At 42.6% G+C, this 9626-nt stretch overlaps 1 protein-coding gene across 3 annotated transcripts; it reads right to left on the reverse strand.

The window, feature by feature from the left end:
* Window positions 1-9512, reverse strand: LOC148357019 (FHF complex subunit HOOK-interacting protein 1A-like). 3 transcript variants are annotated; one of them, XM_088348032.1, is made up of 17 exons: window positions 9427-9512; window positions 7737-7914; window positions 7479-7662; window positions 6539-6760; window positions 6314-6476; window positions 6134-6245; window positions 3461-3562; window positions 3325-3381; window positions 3170-3256; window positions 2893-3060; window positions 2740-2819; window positions 2233-2405; window positions 2056-2167; window positions 1038-1966; window positions 688-866; window positions 466-586; window positions 1-377 (listed from the first exon to the last, which is right to left on the reverse strand). In XM_088348032.1, exons 2-17 carry the CDS (start codon window positions 7836-7838, stop codon window positions 148-150), a joined length of 3021 nt encoding a protein of 1006 aa, XP_088204158.1. In that variant the 5' UTR covers window positions 7839-7914; window positions 9427-9512; the 3' UTR covers window positions 1-147. The 3 variants fall into 3 exon arrangements, 2 of the variants coding, with proteins under 2 accessions (XP_088204158.1, XP_088204159.1); XR_015852068.1 differs by having other exon boundaries at window positions 356-377; window positions 466-566; XM_088348033.1 differs by lacking the exons at window positions 1-377; window positions 466-586 and having other exon boundaries at window positions 725-866; window positions 951-1966.
* Between the last annotated feature and the right edge of the window lie 114 nt (window positions 9513-9626).

Below are 9626 nucleotides of genomic sequence, written 5' to 3' on the forward strand. Positions count from 1 at the left end.
TCAAAGGGTCAGCTCTTTTATTCAACATAAATACTTTTCACATTGTTCTCAGAAGCCCCCCCCCCAAAAAAAAAAAAAAACTCAAGGGTTCTCAGGATTAACAAATTGATTCGTTTAAGTGCTGTTTTCAGGCAAGGCCTGCCTCTTCTACTCATGTGAGGTCCAGTCCAAAGTGATGCTATGCTCCAGGGCAATGGCAGCGAGCTCCTTCAGGAATTCTGCGTATAGGACAATAGCAAACACCCGGCTTTTGTCTTGAGGTTGGATGACAGGACAGGGAGGAAGCAGGCCAAGGTGGGGAACTGCTAATGAGTTCCTTACAAAACCATTGGGAAGAAGAAAATCCACATCTTCTATACCCGGAGACTCAAAGCTTTCTGGAACACATTTATTTAGATGTAATTATGTAACATCAGTTGTGTTTTATAGACATATTGGGCACTTTACATTTCACCATTCACTAACCTCGAAGCTTGCTGTCTTGGTCTTTTGCCAACAAGAACCTCCATGCCTGTGTGACCATTGATGGGAACTCTGGTCGGGTTTGGATGTAGCGCTCAATTTGGCTGTGAAGTGACACAAGCACCTATCGCCACAAACACGCTTGCAATTTAAACAATGGCTAGTATTTGAATAAGCTGTTTTATAAAATCAGGTATTGGGCAGGCGAGTCTTCGTACGCCTTACCTTGTGTAGAGTACACACCGCAGCCTGCCGGTATGTATGTGTGTCAAGCAGGAACGCTCTTAGCAGAGGTTGGGGGTAAGACGCCAGCTGAGCCAGGATGCCGGTCACAAGCAAGTTAACGGAAATGGAGTTTTCGAGAAGATTCTCAAGCCGGGACAGCAGTACACTGATAAAGGGCCCTGTGGTATTGTGTGAAAAGGTAGACAGCTTGTACTTCGTGTGCATCAGTAAGTTAAACCTTAACAGTAATATTATATTTTTACCTGTAAAACTAAATCGCTTTGTCTTGATAATTGTCCCACAGGAAAACTACCTGGAAGTTTGAGTGATGTCATGGTCTGTGAACTCACCTGTAAATGGAACACTTTTACTCCTCTCATTTTCTTCTTCTTCACACTCCATTTCTTGGCCACTTTTTTCTAGACCTTCGCAATCTTCCTCTACCAGTCTTCTTTTCAACAAATTAACCCGCCTCCTGAAGGCTGATATGTCAGCCAGGAAGCTGTCGCACTCTGGCTCGATGCCTAGAGAGCGCATGAGTTCGTGGTACTGGAACAAGAAGTTACAGTTGTCATCCTGGACTTTGTCATTTAATGGATTTGGCAGCTGACACCAAGGGTCTGTGTTTGTCAAATTGGGACAGTTGCTGAGCGAAGTGTGATTTTGTGGTTCTAGACTGTAGTTTGCAGCACAATAAGTGATGTCCTCACTTGTCCTATTGTGATCCTCACACCGTCTTTCCGCCTTCCCTCCCTCCTCACTTATCCTATGCGATGACATGATACAATTGACAGTTTCGTGTATTGTCTTTCCTGCTACTGCAGAACTTCCATGTGTTCGTTGGTTCGTGGCCATTATTTTTTCATATTTACCAGCCCTGGCATCTTTTTGGGCAACAAGATCATAGACCAGAACATCCTCATCAAATTCACCCTCCTCTACATAGGCTCCATTCACCAGCTTGATGGCGCTGCGTCGCATCTCTTGAATATGGCGGGGAGGTAAGGTTGGTAGACTTGCCAAGGAGCAACCGGCAGAGAACGACGAATCTTCATCTGCAAAAAGGTCATCCCATTCCAGCTCCAAAACCGTGCTAGGTCTTTCTTTTGGGTTATTCTTGGATACCGCGTATTCGAAGATAAAGCTTGAGGAGTTAGCACTGCAGTCAGTCTTAAGTTCCCGTTCCTTGCTTGCATCCAGGTCCTCAAATGTTTCAGATTGGTTTTGGAGGGGTGGTGGATTGTGGCCATCATATGGTGCAGACCAGTGCTCGCATGCTCTGAGAAACACCAGGTAAGGAACATTTTTTGGTTACAGTATGACTTTTCAAAGTATTTCATATTGTCACCAATGGACAGAACGGCTAACCTGTTGGAGGTGTTGATGGCTTGTCGGGCATCTGAGAGGTAATGGAGGTAGTTTACTTCCATCTGGAAGTCGGTACTTCGCCAATAACTAACGCTGTCACCTAATGACACATCTGAAAATATAAGAGTCTATGTTCAAATCAATCTTCTTTCACAGCGTATCGTCATAAAAAATCACCTGGTCCTTTGGGCCAGTGGATGTGCTCTAAATTTCCATTTGTGTTTGGAAGCTGGACAGGGCACCAGGAGGGTAGAAGGATCAGGAAAGAGGTGGCGCTTGAGGAGCACCAAGCCTTGTCTTTTAAGGAGGATCGCTGCTTCCTGCTTAAGTGGCTGCAAGCAATTAGATACCTGAGGAAAATAACATTCCTTTTTTTAACATGTGATCCATGTTTAGTCACCTAAAGAAACTGGTAAACCCAAAAGATTACCTAACAACATTATGTTGTATGGGCCTGTTGGTCTAAAAACAAGCGTTTTATCTATGTCAGGAAGAAATGTTCACCTTTTTTTAGCCATTGTTTGATCTTTAGAGGGATGGTGTTAAAGAAATGATGACATGATGTAATTCGGGCTTCAGACAATAACAAACATGGTTTGCTTGGTTGTTAGCTAAACACTGGACAACATTTATGACATCACACATCCACACCAACTCTCAAAACAATTATTTATTTTGGCTAACCTGAAAACAAGCTGCAGCATGACATCCTCGCAGAAGAGACCAATGAGTGTCCTGAACAGAGCCAGCGACACTGTGCCCAACTGAGGAAGCACCAAGACCAAGTCATCTTTTTCTTTTGTTTTTTGGCTTTCAAGACCACATTGGGTGTGTTACCTGGAAGGGTGTGTTGACCCTGCTAACAAGTGTGTCCAGGATATGCACATTGTCGTGGTTGTGCAGCAGGATGAAAGAAAGGAAGGTCTGCAGGAGAGCGGGCTCAGAAATTGAGCGCAGGAACAGGTCTAGGTAAGCTGTAGTCGTCATGACCTCCTCCACAGTAAGCTGTACATGAATACAGAGAGAGTTTGAACATGAAAGTATGCCAAAGCTAGACAAATCATTTGAATACCTAATTTAACCAACAAAGAGCTGCACTTTTGTTTTTGTGTACCTTGTGTAGTGCAGGAGCCAAAACCGGCACTAGGAACCCATTATGGATGTAACTCAGCAGCTGGGACCGGATTGAAGGATGACTAACCTGCAAGAACATAATAATGAAGCAAAGTGTTGCCTCTTTTAAACGTCTTCTGAGAGGAGATGCATTACTCTGGTGACAGCACTGCAGAAACTAAGGGAGTGCAGGAAGTGAACCAGTGTTGGAACCTGAAAAAATAAATGATGATTGGTTTCACTTAACCAAACTCAATGTATCGCAGTCCTTGCATACTACTGTCTCACTTACCTGTTGCCAATCACGTCTCTCCAGACAGTGCCAGTCTTCACTGTAAACCTGTAGCTTGGCTGGCAAAGAAGAATAGAGGCCAGAAAGACCTGTGGCCAGAACCTACAAACAAGTTGGAATTTAGTACAGTCATTCTGAAATCCCCACAAATCCAAAGGCTGAATATTTGTCACTGGCCGAAGACAGCTGGGATGGGATGGACTCCAGCACCCTGCGACCCTAATAAGAATTGGCTGTGCAGAAAATGGCTGGATGGATGGTAAAAGATTTATACATTTTGACTATAAAGGATTTTATACGATTGACTTATAATGCAATGAAGATTTTCACTGAGTGGGCTTTAGTTCAATGTACAAGGTCAAGGCAGGCTGTTCGAAATGCATAACATTTTGTTTGGGGAATTTTGATAACAGGACTCGTGGAGGCGACGTTGTTTTGGGAAGCCAGACATCAAGGCGCTCGTGGATGAGATTGTGAAGCCCAGGGGGCTTCCTTGGCACGCCCATTGGAGGAGCCGGCACACCATCTTGCGGGAAGACGTGGGCCAATAAGAAAAAGCTAAAGGATTTCAGAAGAAGGCTTCCCACAGACGCCAACTTAACTACTTCACCCGTCTCCTGTTTTACACTTAGTTCTGATGTTGTGAATGAATCTGCCCCCGTGTGAAAATGTCGGCTTTCCTGATCATTTTTCTCGAGAAACGAGTGTGCATAAACTGTTGGGTGAATGAGGTTGTGTTTGGTAAATAGAGTCAGATAACTAATTCGAGAAATTTGGTAAACGGTACTTTTTGATAATTAATTCCCAACAATGGATACCTTTCACCCCACAAAACTGAACACGTAGATTAAAATTCCAGGATATATTGTATAGGAAATAAATACAGAGTTGGGTTTTATTCTAATTCCTTAGATTGTTGAAATGGGAAGAGCAACATATTCCCGCATAAATCACACCAGCCTCGCTGACATTCATGCGCATCGGATCTAATCTCACTCTGACTGCCGTCCGTTCTCGATCCGATTTAGTAATCTGCTCTTGACAAGAAGATTGAGGTCAGAGTGGTCACATGGCCTTAAATCTGAAGTTGGCATGTAACATTGGTTACTACCTACACACTCGTGCTTGACTATTGGTATGTAACTGAATCGAACAACAGAACAAACATAATAAACATAGAAATACTGTACAGAAGTGTTGTCTGATATACTGTTTGTTGACCATGTTTCAGTTTTGCTTTATTTTCTAGCCAGAAGTGGCCTTGAACATTATCAAATCAAACTTGCTAGAACTGTTTTAGACAAAGGGTCGTTGTGAAGTGAAAATTTCCACTGTTGTATCTTAAGTTTTGTTTTCCTCTAAGTTTAAGTTTCTTATCTACTTATGGACTGCACCGTTAGTATAACAATGAATGTCATCCATTTTGATCTTTGCAATTGTGAACAGTATGCAAGCCATTGTCTGCAGTGGGACCTCGACACCAAACCCCCCCGCGCCAAAATGATTTATTTTGCCAAGACATATAATTACCACAAATAAAAGAGGTGGATATATGTCTCAAATGCACAACTACTAAAATAATAAATATGAATACATTGTATACCTGAAAAATGAAAAAGATTTTTAAAAATGCTTAAATAATAAATACAAATACATAATAATCAAAAATGCCAAATATTTATCAAGAAATAATTAAATAATAATTGGAAATACACTACATATATAAAAATGCCAAATATTTATAAAAAATGTAAAAAGAACAATAATATAAAGTAATAAAATAGACTTATATTCTAATTCTAAGCAAAACACACAATTACACACATTTGAAAACACACTAAAGAAAATTTTGTTCTATAATAAAATGAAAACAAAAACTAAAACTTTACCTTTCTGTCTCTCCCTGATGCAAAACTATCAATAAAATCGTCATATCGTCTTTTCCCCTATTTCGTGATCCATGCTGATTACAGCAAGGCCACGGAGCCTTTCCTGAGACATGGTTGACCTCAGATACAAAGTTATCAACTTTTGTTTTGAAAAGCTCCTCTCTGCATGAGCCATTGTGCCTGGCAGAGTGATAAAAATGTGCAGCAGTTGGACTGTATTTTCAAAGTTAGGAATAATGTGTGTTATTTGGAAGACAGGAGCCGCCAACAATTTTTTTTGATGTATATTTAGTAATACAGATAAACTTCCCCCTCCTCAGTCAAAGGTAAACTGTCCCCTACGCCGCCCCTCCCCTACACTTTTCCTCGTCCTAGCCTCAGTCTCTCTGGAAACCTTCACAGCAAGCAGGGGTGTCTAAGCTGTAACAAAGGGGTGCCCATTTGACAATAAGCAAAGTTATATATTTTTCAATAATAAAAAAACACTTTGTGGCACGCATTTATTATAATTGCTTTTTATTTAGTTTCTCGTGCCGCCCCCCTATGTGTCACGGTAGAAATTCCCGCCTCGCCCGTGCCTAAAAACGCCACTGACAGTCTGACTCATTTGTGCACGGAATAAAAACCTTTGTAGGCACTGCTAATTGTTTTTCAGCCTTTATTTTGATCACCTACCCGGAACCATAACGAACACTTGAAGGAAGAAAAAACAACTTTTACATCATGGTCGTGTTGTTAACTCATAAAGGTTGTGTAAGCATTGTGTATTTGTGTGTATACTTACCGGGCAGAAGTACGTGTTCTTGACGATGTGCTCGGCCACGCGAGGCTCGGAAGCTGAAAGCGACATGATGAGCAGAAGGGCTTCACGGGCCTGCTGACCTACTGGACCTTGTCTGAGGGAGTTGGAGTTGTTGAGTATGCATGAAATGATTTTTTACTCCACATGAGTGTGTGCAAGAACCTGTGCGTGTACGGGATAAGGAGGGAGAAGAGGAGGAAGTTGGCAGCGCCCTGATCCTCACTAGTGTGGAAGAACAGTTCAAGCACGGAGGGATCCTTCACCAGAGCTGCACACAGTCTGTTCAACAGCAAGACCAGTTCTGCCTCCACACAGCTGCCCGTGTCTTAAAAGAAGTGATGGGGATTCAATTGAGGAATTGAATTCTACCAATTTGTTGGAGCATACCTGTACCGGCGCCGCTGCAAGAGGCCAGCAGCGTCATGAGTGGCCTCAGCAGCGGCTTGTGATGCAGGAGTGGCTGGCGGGCCTGGGTCAAGAGCATCTGGTACATCCTGAGCTGCTCCAGTTTCATATCTTCAGTGAACTGCCGCCTCAAGCTCCACAGGAACAGGCGCTCCATCACTCCTTCCAGAACCACAAATTCTAAAATGGGACCCATCGCTCCTCCTGCGAATGCGATCACCAGCTTGTTTGTTTTTTATGTGACTTGACATCAAGTTTCAACAAACTCTGACTCTAATCCTGACTTCTGAGCGGAGTCACCATAAGATATAAATCAATTAATTTTCTCTTTCAGGACTGCAGATTTTAGTTGAATCAAGACAATGTGAAAGAAAGAACCACGTTGCGCTACTTCCTCATCCTTTATCGAAGACAATCATTGATTATTGAGAAAAACTTGCTCACAAGCATGCAAGTTTCATAGACTCTGTTACAATAATAATAATAATAATAATTTCCTTTGTATTGTCATTCTTTGTAACAATGTACACAGAACGAAATGTCGATACACCTGACCCGTTGTAGCGAGCCGATGCAGCCGCAGCCAACAGAGGGCGCCGCCATTTTACCAATGTTATAAGTCTTAGGTATGACTCGGCCGAGGCGCGAACCAGCGACCTCCCAGTCTCAAAGCGGGCGCCCTACCATAATGGTGATAGGCCATGATCTCAAGCTACCTGTCTTTGTGAAACAGTAATTGTTACCTATCTTTCTGTGGTCTGAGTTATCTTTGCTTTGAGAAACAGAAAACTCAACGTTTCACAGATTTCAGGGTTAGCATACTCAGGTCTTCCAGGGTTTTCACTAAACCTGCTTTGTGAAATAGACCCTACAGGTATATACAGTAGTTACTTTCTGGAAGACAGATTCCTTTTGGTCTCACCTTGACCTGCCTCCTCTTCCATGAGCATGTACAACATGTGTTCCACGTAGTTCTGAACAGCGCTGGCCTCATCAGCTGGGATGGACCCGATGCGGGCGCTGCCACCGCCAACATGACCTGAAAGGAAACTCAGCGCGCTGGGACCGCTGCGAGACGGCTCATGTTTTTCCAGGATCTTCACCACCTAGAGGGCAAGGAAACCCGGTGAACTGGAGAAGCTGTTGCACAACAGTGACACCAGTGGCCCTTCGGGCTCACCTGAGCCCAGTGATTCTTGAACACGATCATGCACGTCTCCGGGTCCACTCCTCTCAGTGTCAGCGACTTCCTGCGGTCGCTGCCGGCCACTGAGGCCATCATCCCGATTTGCAGTAGGTCTCATGCAGCAAGTTTTGGGGTTGGCGTGAAAATGTGGCCATTGTTCTTACATTGACCTCTGAAAAAGAAGAGAAAAATATGAGTCCATATCACCCGCCGTCTGATATTTAATGGGCTGATTGCAACACAGGTTTCAGAATCTGGTCCCTGAGAGCTGAACGCCTGCTTGTCTTGGAGGTTTTCTTCTTCTAAAACAGCTGATTCAAAAGAATTTCTCTAGTTCTGCAAAAGAGCGACACCTACCCTAATCTTTAGAATAGACTGTGTTACAGGAGAGAACCCTGCAACAAATGGAATGCCCCTCAAGGACCGGATTTAGAGCATAAGTCTCAAAACTCCAGTCCTCAAGGGCCACAATCCTACAGATTTAGGACCCTTTACACACCCGATATGCAAGATGCATGTACACCTTATAACAATCTGATGGAATTTAGCAATGTTTGAGAAACGAACCCTTCCAAAAATGCACGAGTGTCAGCCATCAATTGAAGTACGGCCTTCAAGGACCGGAGCATTGGTTCCAAACTCTTGTCTTCCAGGGACACAATCCTGCACATTCAATTATGTTTAAGGAAAGAACCCTCCCAAATTGCATGACTGTCAACCATCCATAAAAGCTGATCGAAAAAATATCATACATACCTTATTTTTTTAATATATTTTGGAAATAGGTTGCAGCTAATGCCATTGCTCTGTTCTTTATTACACTATTGTCCCGATGCACTTCCAACTTTGGCCAATCTTAAAGCACTACCTTGTAAATATTTTTGTTGACTTGTCCTCACATTCTTAATGTATTCATTTTTTTCTTTAGAACTTTTATTACTTGCTTATCCTGTAATGCTATGTCTAATTCACTGTAAACAATATTTACTAATTTGTTACTAATGATAATAAAGACAATTGTAATTCTACTGTACTACCTTTCAACTAAATTATTTGGACCAGAAAAAAAGAGGTCATCAGGGGCCACATGTAAACAGGAAAACGGGAACAAGACCCACCCAGCGTGTTTCTGGACATTCCGTGAATTCCCAGCTCCAATAAGACCTTATAAGCACCTCCAGCACAGCAACATGATTGAACTTGGAGAGAAACGCTGTCAAGTTCCAAGTTATAAGCCATACCACACCAAGAAAATCCCAATGGCCTACTGTTGAGCTATATGAAAAACAGACCAGCGAGTTTTTCATTTTGTCAGTAAGGGGCTCTCATAAGAATAAAGCCCCTAATGTGTTGGTGGAGTGAGATTAATCTGGAATATTGATGTTTAATCCCAAATGGCCACAGAGTGCATGTATGTGCTGTCCTCATTCAACTCAGACAGCCACATGCCATCAAATAACCAGAGATTAAGTGCAAAACACAAAATGAGTTTAAAAAAAAGAATTCAAACCGCTCTTTATTCGATAATTATGTTTTCTATAGTGAATTCTTTTCAGTATATCCATTGCTAACAAAGAATTTAATAATTCCAAAGGATGCATTGTTTGCTGTCACTATGTTGCTAGAAATTAAACACCAGTTTATCTAATATATTTCAAACTAAATGCAATTATTTTTTATTTACCTTGGCAGCTGTGATTTAGGGGCCTGGCACTGGCAGTCATTCCTGGGGGGACGTCCCAAACACTTTGTAAACTCAGCTCTGCTCCAAGGGGCTTTAAGTGTTACAGCTGTCACTCAATGCTTAATCACGCCCACTGGCTTGAGCTCACCACGCCCCCTGTGGAGACTGTCTCCATCGACAATAACACACACACAGACATA

This window comes from Urocampus carinirostris, chromosome 11 (assembly GCF_059441175.1).
Source record: "Urocampus carinirostris isolate Australia breed hairy pipefish chromosome 11, RoL_Ucar_1.0, whole genome shotgun sequence".
NCBI classification, from domain to species: Eukaryota; Metazoa; Chordata; class Actinopteri; order Syngnathiformes; family Syngnathidae; genus Urocampus; species Urocampus carinirostris.